Source organism: Orycteropus afer, unplaced genomic scaffold, assembly GCF_000298275.1.
Source record: "Orycteropus afer afer isolate SDZICR_OR568_19922 unplaced genomic scaffold, OryAfe1.0 scaffold00502, whole genome shotgun sequence".
NCBI lineage: Eukaryota > Metazoa > Chordata > Mammalia > Tubulidentata > Orycteropodidae > Orycteropus > Orycteropus afer.
The window spans coordinates 413037-430480 of record NW_006922089.1 but is presented as its reverse complement, the minus strand read 5'-3'; the positions used below and the strand labels follow the sequence as shown (position 1 = coordinate 430480).

Genomic DNA, 17444 nt, shown 5'->3' with positions numbered 1-17444 from the left:
CCCTGGGGTGCCCATGTCCCCTCTAACAGGTGTCGTCATGGTGTGGACAAGAGCTGGCTTATTTGTATTCATTGTGATTTTCTTTTCCACATGTAGCAGTGACCCTGAGAACCTAATGAGGGTGCTGGAAAAGCCATGCACCCTTCCTAGAGTTTGTAATGGTGAGAAATCAGAAAGCAGTCCACCCAGCAGCTCAACAGAAAGGGAACAGCTCCATCCACTTGTGGAGCAGCGCTGTGATGTGTATACAGCTCGTCTCAGCTATAAAACTAAAAGACCAAACCCACTGCCATTGAGTCCATTCCAACTCATAGCAACCCTCATTGGGTTTCTGAGATGATAAATCTTTATGGAAGTAGATTGCCCTGTCTTCCTCCCATGGAGCAGCTGGTGGGTTTGAACTGCCAGCCTGGTTAGCAAGCATCTCAGCTATGGGACAGTGTTTTTGCAAAGTAGGGATTTACTAATTAGGGGTTTCCTCACCTACTCTGTTAGCTGACTGTGCTGTTAAGCATTTCCCATGTGACAGTGTTACTGTAAAGTATCATCTAAAACAGCTGCTTCAGTGTGTTGATGACTTTATGCCAGAAAATCATGCAGTTCTATAAATCCCCAGTTGATAGAAAGTGTCCTAGTTTCTCAGTGCTACTATAACAGAAATACTATAGGTGAGTAGCATTAACACACAGTTTACTTTCTAACAGTTTAGGATACTAGGAGTCAGAATTCAGGGTACTCTCTGTATGCCCTGGGCAAAAATCCTCTTCTCAGCTTTAATGGTGTTCCTTGGCAATCTTAGCAGGGCTTGGTCTTTCCCCTCTGAGCTTTCTCTACCTTAATCATTTGAGTCCAGTTCCTAGGATTGAAAATACCAGATCAAAGAAGGTGAGAACTTCCAGGGCTCCTGATTGGTTTGGACAGACAGCCATTCAGAAGGCCCTAGCCTTTATGCTTCCAAGTACACCACAAGACAATAAAGAGACATCCAACAGAAGGGGGAAAAGTATTTGCAAATCATGTGTCTTCTAGGGCAGCATCAGTTAAGAGAGAAAACCAAAAGCCCATTGACCTAACTATGGAATGTTAGGCAGCCATGAAAATTATCAATATGATGATACACAATCATGGAGCCACAGGCTAACAAATTGGATTGGGGTGGGGTGGAGGGTGGAAAGGGACTGCTGGCCCACAGTGAACATTTTTGCACTGTTACAAAGTAAAACTTAGAAAACTAAATGAGCACTGAGCCTTATCAGAAGCCCTGGGTGGATCAAATGGTTAAGTGCAGCTGCCAACAGAAAGACTGGCAGTTTAAGTCTCCCTAGAGGCACTGCAGAAGAAAGGCCCGGTGGTCTCTCTCTGAAAAATCAGTCACTGAAAACGCCATGGAGCACTGTTCTGTTGACACACATGGGGTCACCATTAGTCAGAGCTGACTTGATAGGAACTGGTTTTTTGGTAGATAGTTCTAGACTTTTATGGTCACAAAAAATGGTGCAGTGAACAGCTTTGAACACATTCATAGGAGGGGTTTCTGGAAGCAGAAATATGTCAGGGGTGCCAATGGTGCATAGCCTGCGTGCTGGTGGCCCACCTCATGGGTGTCTCTTTGATGTCTCTGTGCAGGACTTCAGCCCACAGTGGCTCCCCCACCACCGAGGAGATGCCATCTTCCCCTGTGAAGGCATCCATCTTCACCCCACCTGTCGTCCTCAAGTTCCAGCCTGTCCCCAGACCCAAAGATAACTCAGAGAATGAGCCTGACTGCTTAGAGCTGGTGCCCCGCCACAAAAGCCCGTAACTACTTCCCTACAGACGTGGCTGACGCATAATAAAGTGCCTGTGGAGGTCCCGTGCTTGTGCTGAGGGTGGGTGCTGGGCCCCTGGGAAGTGGGTTAGCACTCCCTGTACCCAGAGAAGCTCCAGTCCCTGGAGAGGGACATTATGCTCAGCAAAGTGGAGGGTCAGTGAAGAAGGGGAAGGCCCTGAACGGGATTGATTGACATAGTGGCTACAACAGTGGGCTCACGCATAGCAAGGACTGTGAGGATGGCACATGCCTGGGCTGTGTTTCGTGCTGTTGTACATGGGGTCACTGTGAGAACCAACTTGATGGCACCTAACAGCAACAACTAACTCAGAGGGTGGTCAGGGTAACAGGGCCAGCCCCGGGTCCCTTGGCCAAGCCTGCACACAGTAGGTGTTTTGGTCAGCACTCCTCCCCGCATTCTAACATGGGAATCGGCCACATGCACTTTGTAAAAGGAACAGACAGTGCCCGTGGGCCTCACTTGACCCACCTGAGCTGCAGGTTGTCCATCTTCCCTACACCTGGCCCCTACACACAAACCTCATTTGGTGTGTGGGTTTAGAAATTGATTTTTTTCTTCCTGGAAGGAAAAAAATGAGAGCTGGTGTGTCACTTTGCGACTTGTCACCTGCTAAGGAATTTCAAGGTCTGTCACTTACTGACCTTACCACCAAATCCATGTGAAGAGTGTACCCTCACTAAATGCCCTTCAAGGAAGGCATGGGAGCAGATGCTGAATGCTGTTGGTGCTTGTTTTGGTCCCCTAGTACCTCTCTAACCAGAAGGTTGATGGTTCAAACCCACCAGCTGCTCCACGGAAGGAAAATGGGACAATCTGCTTCCGTAAAGATTTGCCCACCGCCTCAGAAACCCAGTGGAAAGGTCACTGAGTTGGAATCGATTTGATGCCGAGTTTGGTTTTTGTTTTTCAGTGCCTCTCTAACAGAAAATACCGCGAATGGGTGGCTTCAACAAATGGATTTATGCTCACACTTTTGGAGGCTCGAAGTCTGAGTTCAGGGTGCCAGCTCCAAGGGCTGGATGGAAACCCCTTGACCTCAGGCTTCAGCTCTATCTCTTGCTCCTGGCCCCCTGGAGCTGGAGGCTTCTGCTAACTCAGGCAGCTCTTGGCTGCTGAGGCTGACAAACCCAGGGTTGACAAGCACAATAGCACAGTCCCAGGATTACCAAGCAACATGGCAGGCAACCGATTCTGTGCTGCAAAACTTTGTTGGGACTAGAGATAATTAACAAAGCAGAGGTGTCTGGGGGGGCATATGCCAGCACACAGCTGACATGACTGCGGGATGACACAGTGATGAACAGCCCGCTGCGAGCTGATAAGGAGAGACTTGGGGATGGCCATGTGGGATGGTCAGGTTCTCTACAAGCAGAGCCATTAAACTGAAACCTAGAGGAGGCGGCCATAAGAGAAAATCCAAGGACAGCTGGTTTCCCGGGACTGGGTGGGTGGTACATTCAGGAGATGGAAGATAGGGCAAGTGGCAAGTGTGGATTCCGTTTAGTCCAAACATGTTTAATTTGGGGTCAGTGAGTACCCAGTGAAAGTGAGGAGCTTGGAGTAAAGGCTAGTTAGTGTTGGGAGTCCTGGGGCAGGTGGTTTGTAAAACATGAAGTTGGGCAGGACCCCCTGGGGGCTGAGTGGAGCCAGAGCCCAGAACTCAGGTGGGAGGGGTGTTGTGCACAAAACATTCTGATCTGGGGTCAGGAGAAGAGTCAGGAGGGGTCAGTAAGGCCTTGGAGCCTCCAGGCTTGGTGACCACCTGCCACTGGGTCACAGGGGCCTGGAGGTGGTGACAACTGGGGGGGACAGGAACTGTCGAGGTTGTCGGGACTTGAGATGGACTTTTTTTTTATAATCCCTGAGATAAGGAAAAGGAAGACACAGGTGTACAAGAGATACAACAAAGAAACACTTTTACATATATAATACTGCATTATCAGTAATAAGTAACATTTAATCCATGGTTAAATAGACGGGTAGGCAGGCTAAATGATCAGGTATGTCTAGGTAAAAAGGAATACACCCATAACCATATATGATTGGCAGATGATATTTCTACATATGTATTTGTATGTAGTATCAGAATGCCCATATTTATGATAGAGCTGACAAGGGGCAAAGTCACGGTAACCAATTGGCTGCAACCAACCATCCTGAAGGAGCGAGTAGTTGGACCTGTGGGCTCGTGACCATGGTTGCAAGGGACATCAAGCTCAACTGGCATAACACTACACAAAAGCATTCTACATCCTATTTTGATGAGTAGTGACTGGGGTCTGCAAACAGCCATCTAGGTGCAATGATAGATGTCTCCTTAGCCAGAGCAAAGAAGAATGAAGAAAACCAAAGGTACATGGAAACAGTCCAGGGAACTAGTAGACCATGTAAACTTCAGCCTATATGACCCTGAGATGTGAAGAACTAGATGGTGCCCGGCTCCCACTGTAAACCAGTAGGAAAGGGATCAGTGCAGGAGATCCTGCACAGAGCTGGAGAACAATGTGGAACAAAACTCAAAATCATAAAACAGACCAGGTTGATTGGGCTGATACGAGCCTGTGAGACCTCCAAGACCATGGCCCCTGGTTACCCTTCAGGTCTGGAATTGAACTCAGTACTGTGGCTTCTAACCAAACAGTAAGCACATAGGATGAACATTTACATCAGGTAGGCAGGCTCCTTAGAGCAGTCAACCGTGGGAGAACAGAAGGGCAGTATTTGCACAGAGAGATGGCTGAGGGGCTGGGATGCATAGGAATGAGGACCACAGAGAAGAGAACTGTTACATTGTTGGGATTGCAGTGAAGGTTATGAAACAAAATGTATGAACTGCTGTATAAAAAATGAAATTGCTCTTAACTTTCACCCAAATCACAATAAAAATTTTAAAAGTAATTTTAATAATACCTGAGAGCCCAGGGCAGGTTTGAGCAGAAATGAGACTGTGCCCGGGCGAGGCGACCCGCAAAGAGGCTTCCTAGAAGATGCAGCTCTGAACCCAAAGCAGCTAACCGCCCTTTCACAAAAGCCTAAGGGGACGACCTCAGGCCGCTCCCCGAGGAGCCAGCCACGCCCTCCGCGCATGCGCGCTCCACGCCAGAGCCACACTTACCGGCAAGCTAAGCGCTCGCTTCCGGGGCGAGGCCTCGGTCCCGGAAGTGGAGATTTCGGCTGAGGCGCCGAGGTCCGAGCCGTCTGCCCGTCGCTTTGCGCGTACGTCGATCCAGTCGCTCCGCCGTCCGCCGCCGCCATGGGGAAGCGACAGCACCAGAAAGACAAGATGTAAGTGGAGTCGCAGACAGGAGCGGCGCCTCTAGGCCGAGGCCACCTGTCCTGCGCGCCTTGTCCTCGGAAGCGAAGTCCCCTTGGTCCCCGGAGGGCCTCTCGGATGTCACTTGTTTTCGGAAGCCTCTTCCAGGCGGGGTGTCGGGCCCCTGCCGTCGCGTCTCCCCGGACCTTGCCCTAATGCAGTCCCCGCCGGCTTCCATGCGCGGTCCCCCTGAGGCCTCGCCTCGGCGTTTGCCTGGGCCTCCCCTCCCCCTGGGGCACTGGGCTCTTGCAGGAGGCCCCTCAGTCTCTGCTTCCCGGGCGCACGGGGTCCGCTGGCTCGCGCCAGTCCGCACGCACGCACTGCAGGGTCTCCCAGCTCCGCAAAGAGCATCCTTGAGTTGTCCCCTCGCTCCGTTCCCGCTATCACCGTGTTTGCTTGAGTCTTCCTCGCAGGACGTGACGTATCTGTGTCTTCTTGCCGTTTTCTGCCCCCTCGGGAAAGTCATGCTTTCGCCCAAGAACGGCTCTTGTCAGGGCCCCTGTGACCTGCACGAGGCCGAGCGAGTGGTCCTTTCTGAGGCCTCATGTCGTTGGACTGCTCAACAGAAAGGGAACACATCGTCAGACCTCCCTCCTACCGAAGTCCCTAGTTGGTATCTCCGACGCCACCTGGTCTTCCTTCCCTTTCCTTCTTGCAGGAAGGACCCACATAACGTTCTCCGTGGGTGAACTCACCCCATCTTCTCCAAGTACATCATCTCTTTATCTCACCGGCTTACCACTGTCACCCTGTTTGCGGAAATCAAAGAGGCTGGGAGTTGGCTGCGATACCTCCTCCCTTAGCTTTCGCCTCCAGTCCATCACCAGTCTTGTCGCCTTACTGTACCCACCGTGTGCCCCCTGAAAACCCATTGCCATTGAGTCCATTCAGACTCACAACCCCCAGAGGACACGATGGAACTGCCCCAGAGGGTCTCCAGGGCTGTCAGTCTTTATAGAAACTGACTGCCTCATCTTTCTCCTGCAGAGTGACCGATAGGTTCCGCTGACCTTTCAGCCAGCAGCCAAACGCTTAACCATTGTGCTACCAGGGCTCCCTTACCCCCTGGTGGAGTTTATGCCAGGTCTTTCTGGGACCTTTGTGGTCTCCCCTGAGTGGGTTTTCTGCTGGTTCTTTTGCTTGTTCCCCACACACAGCATCTGGAGTGATCCTTGTAAGACTTTCAGTAGGTTCTATCTCAGTTCTGCTCAAAACCCTCTGACAGCTTTCTATCCACTTCCCCCACCCGCACCTGTATTCTTTTGCTGCCGCACCTCCCTACGCCCACTGTCTCCAACAGCATCCCCTTTTCTTCCACAACACACCTGACTTTTCCCTGCCTGAGGGCTTTTTATGCGTGACTCGTCTGCTGGTACCTCTGCCGGAAAGCTCCTTCCCGGCCCCTTTCCCTCGCCTGGTCTTCGCTTAAAGTCAGCTCATTTCCTTTAGGGCCCAGCAGAGCCATCGGTATTACTTTGTGTATCCTTGTGCCTCTTGGGTCATCAACTTGTTGATAGGTGCCATCGAGCCGGCTCCGACTCATAGGGCCCCATGAACAACAGAATGAAACACTGCCCAGTTCTGCCCCAACCTCACAATCCTTGGTGTATCTGAGCCCATTGTTGCAGCCACTGTGTCAGTCCATCTCACTGAGGGCCTTCCGCTTTGTCGCTGACCATCTCCACTTTACCCAGCAGGCCATCCTTCTCCAGGGAATGGTCCCTTCTGACAACATGACCAAAGTAGGTGAGACGGAGACTGGCCATTCTCACTCCCAAGGAGCATTCTGGCTGTACTTCGTCCAGGACAGGTTTCTTAGTTCCTTTAGCAGTCCATGGTACTTTCAGCTTTCTTCACCAACACATCAACTCAAAAGCATTGACTCTTCTTCAGTCTTCCTTATTCATTTTCCAGCTCTCACATGCATATAAGGAAATTGAAAATACCATGGCTTGGGTTAGGCATACCTTAATCTTCAGAGACATCTTTGCACTTCAGAATTTTAAAGAGGGCTTTTGCAGCAGATTTACCCAGTGCAATACATCATCTGATTTCTTGGCTGCTGCTTCCATGGTCTTCCTTAAGCTCAGCTCATTTCCTTCAGAGCCACACAAAGCGTTTGGTATTATGTTGTGCATCCTTGTGCCTCGTGGGTCATCACTGTGTGCCTGGCACATTGGCATTGAGTAAGTATTTGGTGGCTGAGTGAATGGCTGACACTTCCATCCCTCCCTCCCAATGACTGCTCTCTGATGGCGGTAACACTTCCTCTCTCTCCTGCAGGTACATCACCTGTGCGGAGTACACGCACTTCTACGGTGGCAAGAAGCCAGGTGAGGCATGAAACCTTCCTGTTCCCTCTTGGGGGGAGGCAGGCAGAAGTGACCCTGTCACTGTGCAGTGAGCCTGGGAGAATCACTAACGTGGCAGCTACAGTGGACAGATCACCTGAGGACACGGCTCACAAGAGGAAGTTTAACCAGTCACGTGGGGAGACATGTAACCTCCGTAGTCATTTCTGTCCATGTAGGTTCAAATGACTTTTTTTTATCTTGATCAAATTAATAAGGTGTAAAAGAACAATATCTAAAGCTCTCCAGGCTGTGGAAGCTCTGGTGACACAGATGGTTAAGCACTCAGCTACTAACTAAAAGATTGGAAGTTTGATCCACCCAGATAGGTGCCCTGGAAGAAAGGCCTGGCTGTCTGTGTCTGGAAGATGACAGCTGCTGAAATGGTGGGTTAAAACGCTTTAAGAGAGAGACCCAGACCACATGAAGTGCATCAAAACTAAGAACCTTTATTCCTATGCACTCCTGGCCCCTGAGCTGTCTCCCTGTGCAAATACTGCCCTTCTGTTCTTCCATGATTGATCGCTCCAGGAGTGTATCTACCTGATGTCAGTGTTCACCCCATATGCCTGTCTGTTGTTTGGCTGGAAGCCACAGGAGTGCAATTCCAGACCTGAAAGGTAACTAGGGGCCATAGTCTCAGGGGTCTCTCCAGGCTCTTATCAGACCAGTAAACCTGGCCCTTTCTATGATTTTGAGTTTTGTTTCACATTGTTCCCCCACTCTATGCAGGATCTCCTGTACTAATCCCCCTCCGAGTGGTTGACAGTGATAGCCAGGCACCATCTAGTTCTTCTGATCTTGTGGTCATATAGGCTGAGAATCGCATGATCTACCAGTCCTTGGACTGTTTCCGTGCATGTTTGGTTTTCTTTGTTCTTCTTTACTCTGGACAAGGAGAGACCCTTTGTTGTATTTGCATGGCTACTTGCAAGCTTTTCAGCCCCAGGTGCACTCGCCAAAGTAGCACATGGAGCAGTGTTTTTGTGCAGTATGTGATGCCAATTGAGCTTGACATGCTCGAGCTGATTTTTCAGCTATAGGTTGCCAGAGCTTTCTTCCAAGACACCTCTGGGGGGACCTGAACCACCGACCTTTCTGTTACCAGCTGAGCACGTTAACCGTTCACACCTCCCAGAGCAACCAGTTGAAATGATCTTTTTTCTTAGCATGTAACTGGACTGTTGGTAGGTGCATCATTCATTTCACCTCAGAGAGTAATTTGTTCTCTCCCACAGATCTCCCCAAAACGAATTTTCGGCGTTTACCTTTTGACCACTGCAGGTAAGCATTTTGGGAAGTCCCCTTAGCTGTTCTCTGAGACTCAGATACTGGGTAGGAACTCTGTTCCTTGGGGAGCCAGGCGTGTGTGTGTCTGCATTCTCCACTCAGCTCTTCCCCGACTGGGGAGAAGGGCAAGCCTACAGTGATGATGGCAGATCATGGCTTTCCCCTGATTCCAAGTTGATGCTTACAGGCATTGACCTTCTAGCCTGATTTTTGCTCCTTGGGGTCACTAGATCCTGTTGGTAAGCTGTGTTTTTTTTTTAAATTTTATTGTGATTTGGGTGAAAGTTGACAGAGCAAGTTCATTTTCCATACAGCAGTTCATACACGTTTTGTTTCATGACATTGACTACAGTTTCCCACAGTGCAACAGCTCCCTTCCCACTTCCTCCCCATAGTTACATCTTCCCTGTGTCCTTCCCTCCATGCACTCCTGCCCCTTGAGCTGTCTCCCTGTGCATACACAGCCCTTCTATTCTCCCACGATTGATCTCTTCAGGGAGTGTATCTACCTGATGTAAATGTTCAGCTCACATGCCTTTTGTTTAGGTGGAAGCCACAGGAGTGAGTTCAACTCAAGACCTGAAGGGCAGGTAGGGGCCATAGTCTCAGGGGTTCCACCAGTGCTAAGCCTGTTTTACAATTGAGCTTTTAAGACCCCAGTCACTATGTTATGCCAGTTGAGCTTAATGTCCACTATGACCATGGTCCTGAGCCCACAGGTCCAACAACTCACTCCATCAAGGTGATTGACTGTGCTAAGAAGTTACAACTTTTCCCTCTGTTAGTTCTAGTTATATGGACATTCTCACAGTGCATACAAATATGTATACAGAACTATCATCTGCCAACGTTATATATGGCCATGGGTAGATTCCCTTTTTTCAATGGCAGTGTGTTTCAAAGCACAGAAATATGCTGTTTGAGTGTTTGGGAGGCTAGAAGTCCAAGTTCAGGGTGTCAGCCAGGCTGTGTTCTGCCCTGTCAGCTCCTCGCTCCTTCTGTTTCTGGTGGTCCCAGGCATTTTTTGGAGTTCCTCAACTTGTACACAGTCTGCTATCTCTGGCTCTGTTCCCTACTTTCATAAGATACCATTCAGAGGGGATTGGGGCTGGACCCACAATCCTCCCATAGGACCTCTTAATTTAACTGACAACCAGAGAAAAGCCCATGTCCACACAAAGTCATGTTCAAAAGCACAGGGGTTAGGACTTCAGCATATTTTTTCTGGGGGAACAGCTCAATCCCTGACATGCCCTGAGACCACCACAATTACCCATTTGAACTTGAACATGGGAACAGAACCAGGACATGGCCACACAGAGCATGTGGGGAGAAGTCTGGCTGCCATCTTCCCGGGGCTCTCTGTGGTAGTTATGGTTGTGTGTCAACTTGGCTGGGCCTGGTTGTGAGTGGCTGGGCAGCTGGATGTAGTTATTCCCCATGATGATGAGACTGGTCATCAACTCCATGGTGGAATCTACTAGAGCAGCTGAGTAGCTGCCTTAGAGATGTGGTCTGCTCCCAGTATATAAAGAGAAGCTTTGAAAAGCGTCTCTGTGCTTTTTGGCATGCTTGGACCCTGCACATAGCCACGTCTTCATTCAGCAGCCTACCGTGTTGCCTGCTGATCTTGGGACTGTCTCTGGACTTGAACCAATGACCTGCCATGTTGTTTAGTAATTTTGGAACTGTACCATTTTACTTGTCCACCTTGAGCTTATCAGCCTCAGCAGCCAGCAGCTGCCTGAGTTTTGCCGGGAGCAAAGGCAGAGCTGAAGCCCAAGGTCAAGGCACTCAGCCCCCAGAACCAGCACTTTGAACTCAGACGTCTAGTCTCTTAAACTGTAAGAGAATCAATCCCTGTTTGTTGCAGCCACTCACTAGTGATATGTCTGTTACAGCGGCACTAGGGGACGGAGACAGTCCCCCACCACCTCCCCCGGGACCTGGCCTGGTACTTACCCATTTGTGCTGGGGGCACAGGCATGGCACTTCTGTGAGGCATTGGCCAGGGGACCACCTCTGGCCCTGGTGTCCAGCATGAGCCATGCAGAACCCCAGAGATTGCAGAAGGGGTGACGAGAGGTGGGCAGGGCATAGGGAAGGGCCACGTGTGCCTGGGGGGTGGCCTGGCCACTCATCAGGGTGACTCTTGTCCCTTGTCAGTCTCTCTCTGCAGCCCTTCATCTACCCGGTGTGCACCCCCGAAGGCATCGTCTTTGACTTGCTGTGAGTGTTCCCTTGTGTTTCGATCTAACCAACCGCAAGATTCTGATGCCCGGCACGACGGAGGCTGTTGGGCCAGCAGGAGGGGCCTGGGGCTCCAGCCAGTGCCATGCCAGCAGCCCTGGGAGCCCTGGGTTGGCTTCCTGGGGACCCAGTGGGAGCTGCCTGGCCTCAGGGACTTGGCATAGTATTGCTGTCAACCCTAGGAATGACAGGTGCTGTCGCTTCTCCCTTGAGTGGTGTGGACCCCGCGTGAGGGGGTATAACACTAACGGGTCTCCCATCCATGTTTTGCAATGTTAACAAACTGAACCTATGAAGGAGAAGCGTCATGGAGCTGTGGGGCTTGGAGGGTGACCCCCAGGCCCATGTCCTGCACGTGCCAGCTTCTCTAATTGTCGCTGGGTCTTTTTAGAAAATGTTAGAAGGTGCTGTCACAGAGAAGGCCACGCTGTGTGGGACGCCCACTGTTAACACTCGTGCGTCTGTGTCTCTTTGTTGTGGCACCTGGCGAGCACCCTGTGACATTGGTCCTGGACCCAACTTTGGCTTGTCATGGGAGCTTTTGTCCTCACGCCACTCGGAATTCTCTGACAGCATAACGGGCAGTGCTGGCCTAGTGTTTATCGTGTGGATGGATCACGTTTGTTTCTCCTTTGTTTTGTTTCGTTTCTATGTCTTGTTAGTTAGGTATTATTTTGTTTACACATAGCTGTCGCCAAAACCCCCAAGCATATTTGGAAGCCCCTTTGTGCAGAATTAATCCCCTCCTTTCTTTGACAAAAGAGCTCTGGTAGTACAGTGCCTTAGGCATTTGACTAGTAACCAAGGTTGACGGTTCAAATCCACCAGCTGCTCCACAGAAGGAAGATGAGGCAATCTACTTCCATAAAGATTTACCGCCTTGGAAACCCAATGGGGGTCACTGTGAATTGGAATTGACGTGATGGCAGTAGGTTTGGTTTTTTTTTTGTTGTTGTTGTTTCTTTAATAAGGCAAGGAGCTTTTCCAATAGCTTCTGTTGTCAGAGATAAAGTGGCAGGAAGCCTGTCCCCAGGTCTCTGACCTGGAGCCAGTCCTCTCGGACGGTGGGGGTAGTCCCAGGCTGAACCTAGGTGCCATCATGATGCTGTCTGTCCTCTCATCCCCTCAGGAGCATCCTCCCTTGGCTTAAGAAGTATGGGACCAACCCCAGCAACGGAGAGGTAGGTGGCTGTCCTGGTGGGAGTGCACTCGTTCCTGAGCACAGTGGAGAGCCATCCGTGAGGCCTGGCATGGATGCTCTCCCCTCCCTGCCCAACCACGGCCCCATTCCTTTCTGGAACTGTTCCCTGTGTGGCATGCATAGACGCATGCATGTATGTTCTCCTCCTAGGCCACAGACCTGTTGTGTGACCCCCAGAGGCCCTCTCGGGCTCTTCAGGCTTTGCATGGAGGGCTGCCTTGCCTGGACCTGCTTGGCCTTCATCTGCATGGGCCCCTAGTGAACTGAAGTCAGTTGCTATTAGCAACAGGGTGGCAGTATCCTGCTCACGCTCCCCTGGGCAAATGTGAGAGTATCTTGGTCGGGGAGGGGAATGTTTGTAGTTTGGAATGCTTGAATAATTTCTCTTAGAAAGATCAGCACAAGGTCAGTCTCCATGAGGTGGAGGTTAAAGATGGCCCAACTGTCCAACTTGTTCCAAACTGCCGGGCCACTCCCTCATCCCTGAGATCAACTCTTCCTCCTCCCCTCAGCACTCTCCCTCCCGTTTTAGGGTTCCACAGTTCACAGAACTCACAGACTGCCAAGGAAATGGCTCACGTGGTGGTGGTGGAGGCTGGGAGACTGGCAGGCTGGCAAGCCCCAGGTCTGTGGGTTGGTCTGGAGGTCTCCCTGCTCACGTGGTTGCAGGGGTTGGTGAACCCAAATCGGCGGGTTCAGATGACAGCTCCTGTCTCAAGTTCAGGAGCGAGATGATGACCATACGCAGAACCAGAGCAAGAGAGAAGACTTTCCCAGAATATTCCAGTGGGTGTGGGTGTGGGTGTGTGTACATCCCCTCACGGAGCTAAGGGTGGTGACTTGAGTCACACTGTCCAGCAAGGTGGGCTCGAGATGCATCCCACCCTGAACAGGCACAGACTGTAGGATTTACAACACATCACAAAGTGGAGCGCAGTGGCTGGGAGGCTGTGGTCAACAGTTCACTGCCCTGCAGAATTACCTTCCACGGTGAGTTTTCCGTCCCTGCCAGGAGCGTGTGAATGGAAACGCAGTGCCCCATGTTTTCTTTAGGTTTGCTCATCTTATGGCAAAGCTGCTGCAGAAGACCTCTTGCAAGTTCTTAAGAGCAAGGTGTCTTCTTGAAGACTAAGGTGTGCCTAACCCAAGCCATGGTATTTTCATTTGCCTCATATGCATGTGAGAGCTGGACAATGACTAAGGAAGACCAAAAAAGAGGTGATGCTTTTGAATTGTGGTGTTGACAAAGAATATTGAAAGTACCATGGACTGCCAGAAGAACTAACAAATCTGTCCCAGAAGAAGTGCAGCCGGAATGTTCCTTGGAAGTGAGAATGGCCAGACGTCATCTCACCTCCTTCGGTCAGAAGGGGTCATTCCCTGGAGAAAGATATCATGGTTGGTAAAGTGGAGGGTCAGCCAGAAAGGGGAAGACCCTCACCCAGATGGACTGAGACGGTGGCTGCAGCGATGGGCTCAGGTACAGCCAGGACTGTGAGGCTGGTGCAGGGCCAGGCAGTGTTTTGTGTTGTACACGGGGTCACTCTGCATTGGAGGCAACTGGATGGCACCTAACAATAAGAGCAACCACAGTCTTACAGCAGGAAACCATCCCATTTGTCTCTGCTTTTTGAGTTAGGTTTATCACCTTACTATTGCTACACAGTATGCAATACTGCATCTGCAGTATGGATTACGTCTCAATATAAAGAAAACAAAAATCCTCACAACTGGACCAATGAGCAGCATCACAATCAATGGAGAGAAGATTGAGGTTGTCAAGGAATTCATGTTGCTTGGTTCTACAATCGATGCCAACGGAAGCAGCAGTCAGGACATTAGACGATGTGTAGCATTGGGAAAGTCAACTGCGAAGGAACTGTTTCAAGTGCTGAGGAGCAAGGATATCTCCTTGAGGACTAAGGTGCGCCTGACACAAGCCATGATATTTCCAATCGCCTCGTATGCATGTGAGAGCTGGACAATGAATAAGGAAGACCGAAGAAGAGTTAATGCTTTTGAGTTGTGGTGCTGGCGAAGAATGCTGAAAGTACCGTGGACTGCTAAAAGAACTAACAGATCTGTCCTGGAGGAAGTGCAGCCAGAATGCTCCTTGGAAGGAAGAATGGCCAGACTTCATCTCACCTATTTTGGTCATGTTGTCAGAAGGGACCATTCCCTGGAGAAGGATGTCATGCTTGGTAGGATGGAAGGTCGACGAAAGAGGGGGAGGCCTTCAACGAGATGGATTGATACGGTGGCTGCGATGATAGGCTCAAGTGTAGCAGGGATTGTGGGGCTGGCGCGGGATTGGGCAGTGTTTTGTTCTGCTGTACACGGGGTCGCTATGAGTCAGAAACGACTCGATGGCACTTAACAACAACAACAACAATTGCTACACACACAGCTGGATCGCGGCAGCTGTAGGTACAACTGAACGAGGTGTTGGTCTCCTGCGTCACCCTCACAGTCGCCGACACGCTCGACTCTATCGTTCTGGCTCCTGTGCCAGAGTCCACTCACCACGGGGCCTCGGCCATGTTACCAGGGTCAGGAGCCTTGAAGCCAGCGAGCAGGGTGTGACCTGAGCAGCCCTGTGACCGGGAGTGGTCCCTGAAGCCCTTTTGGAGAGGGAGACTAGGCTGGTGGCCGCAGTGGTGGCATCGAGGCACAAGGTGACTCGGGCTGTGGTACTGGACAGGGACGGGTGGGTGGCAAGTGGATGAGCACAGGATGGGGAGGGCGTGTTTATTTGAGTAAACAATTTCACGGTGACTTCTGTCCCTCCCCACAAGACCTGAGGTTCTTGAGTCACTGGGCCTGGGATCACAGGACCACAGTCTTGGGGACACTACCGTCAATTGGCGTAACGTACATAGTCCACAAAGACAGTGGGTTTTCATCCTGCCACAGGGAGCAGTGACCAAAAACCAGAGCCCAGACCCATTGCAATCAAGTCGATTCCAACTCATAGCGACCCCCATTGGGTTTCCAAGGCTGTAAATTTTCACGAAATTAGATTGTCTCAGCTTCCTTTCGTGGGCTTGAACTGCTGACCTTCTGGTTAGCAACCAGATGCCACCAGGGCACATCAGTGAGTGGCAGCCGGAGTCTTCACAGTCTGCGAGCAGCCATCTAAGAAGCAGCTGTAGGTCTCTCCCAGGTCTCTCCGTGTCTGGGGCAAAGAAGAGTGAAGAACATCAGAGACTCTAGGAAACCGTTTGTTCTTTGATCGTCCTAATGATAGTCCTTGGGACTAACGCACCACCTGAACCCCAGCCTCCACGACTCTGAGACCAGAAGAATTAGATGGTGCCTGGCTCCCACTGCTGCCCGCTCTGACAGGGATTGCAGTAGAAGGTCCCAGATAGAGTGGGAGAAAAATGAGGGACAAAATACAAAATCATTTAAAAAAAAAAAAAAACAGGCTGACTGGGCTGACTGGTCTGATAGAGACTGGTGGAACCCCTGAGACTATGGCCCTTAGACACCCTTCAGGCCTGGAACTGAGCTCAGCTCCCCCCTGTGGCTCAACTTACAGCCAGATAATGAGCCTAGAAGAAAAAGCAGACAACTTGAAGCTCCTGAGCCGTGGACTTGACCACCCTTCAGAGGTCCCAGGGTCCTGCTCCAGGCAGGGCAGTGAGTGTGTTGTGCCTGGTTGTCAGCCCGTCTGGTGGGGACGTTTGAGTTCGCCCCTCCACCTCTCTTCTGGACCTGGAGGAAACTAGCAAGAGGGCAAGGGAGTCCCGGGGTCCCAGGCAGCCGAGCTGTTGGGGCCAGGAGCCCCTGACGCAGGAGGCCCGTCCACGGCCCTTGTCACGTGCTGGCAGCTGGAGGATTTTGTGTGTCTGTTTCAGCTTGGAAAGAGGAAGGGTAAACTTGGCAGGGAGCCGGGCACATGGCAAGTGTCCTCAGTCAGCTGCAGTCTGTTGTTTCTCCCCAGTGTTCGCCAGGGGCACCCGCGGCCTTGCCCCTTTTAGGAGAGCGCCCTCCTTGGGTCGCCGGCTGTGTCCTGCTCGTTTCACTGACTTGGAGCGTGACCAGCCGTGTGATAGTGAGGTTTGCTGTTGGGAGCCACATTGAGGCCCTGTTGACGTTTGCTAAGTATTTGTCCAACAGAAAAATAAAGTAGATCCTCCCACGCCCACTGCCCTGTTTGAGAAATGCGATTGTTTTGAATCCTGAAGTAATCTGTGCTCATCACAAAAACGTTTAGACTTTGCCAGAGTAGCAGAGGACCTCGTCCCCGAGCCTCACCCTCTAACCCAGAGGCGCCCCTGGGAACAAGCCAGCGTCTGTGTGTTTACAGACCTGACCTCCCTTAGAGCGGGGAGCTGTGTGCACGGCTCCGTGGCTGCCCTTGGCCTGGGTCGCCTTGTCCCTCGGGCTGCCTGAGTTGGCACCAGCAGGCCTCTGTGCCCGGCTGCATGGGACTGAGTGTCTGGAAGCTTTTCCAGCGTCTGTGTTAATCATTAAATTATCACGTAGTAGCGTTCCATGTCATTAATTCTTGCTTCTCCTTCCAGAAACTAGACAGGCGGTCCCTCATTGAGCTAAAGTTTGCGAAGAACAGTGAAGGTGAGTAGGTACTTGCCTTAGTCCTCTGGGCTGCTGTGACAGAGACACCCCAAGGAGGTGGCTTTAAGTGAGAGCGACGTGTTTTCCCTGTTCAGGAGGGCACCGGCTCTCAATAGAGGTGCCGTCTTCATGGCATCTCGACCAAGGACTTTCTCTTCCACCTTCTGTTGCTTGGTTCCTGGGCCATCTCCACGTGGCACCTTCTCCCGTCTCTGTGTCTGTTGGCTCTTCTGCTCCTTATAACTCAGGAGTGACACTGCCCACCCCGAGCTGGCCTCGTTAACACAGCAAAGATCCCTGTTCCCAAGAAGGTTGCACCCACAGGTTCAGGGGCTGAGGGTCAGCCACAGCCTCAATGCCACAGCCGGCTTAAGGATTGGCCTGCAGAGCCCCAGGCCTCTTGTCCCCCACATCCTCGTACGGAGCCAGTCATTCTTTCGTGACCAGGCTACATGCTTGTTTTTGTTGTTGTGTGCCGGAGAGTCAGCCCTGACTCACAGCGACCCCTCCTTGGGTTTCCGAGGCACTACCACTAAGGAAGTAGATTGCCCAACCTTCCTTCTGAGGAGTGGCTGGTGGGTTTGAACCACCAGCCTTCTAGTTAGCAGTCAAGTGCCTTAGGCACT

General features: G+C 51.2%; 1 protein-coding gene across 1 annotated transcript in view; it reads left to right on the top strand.

Moving 5' to 3' along the window:
• Positions 1–5085: 5085 nt before the first annotated feature.
• The window catches only part of PPIL2 (peptidylprolyl isomerase like 2), a 29547-nt gene continuing 17188 nt past the window's right edge, over positions 5086–17444 (top strand). Inside the window, exons 1-6 of the mRNA XM_007955425.2 lie at positions 5086–5117; positions 7429–7478; positions 8735–8780; positions 10953–11015; positions 12166–12217; positions 16767–16818. Of these exons, the coding sequence (XP_007953616.1) occupies positions 5086–5117; positions 7429–7478; positions 8735–8780; positions 10953–11015; positions 12166–12217; positions 16767–16818 (295 nt within the window). The remainder of the gene's footprint in view (positions 5118–7428; positions 7479–8734; positions 8781–10952; positions 11016–12165; positions 12218–16766; positions 16819–17444) is intronic.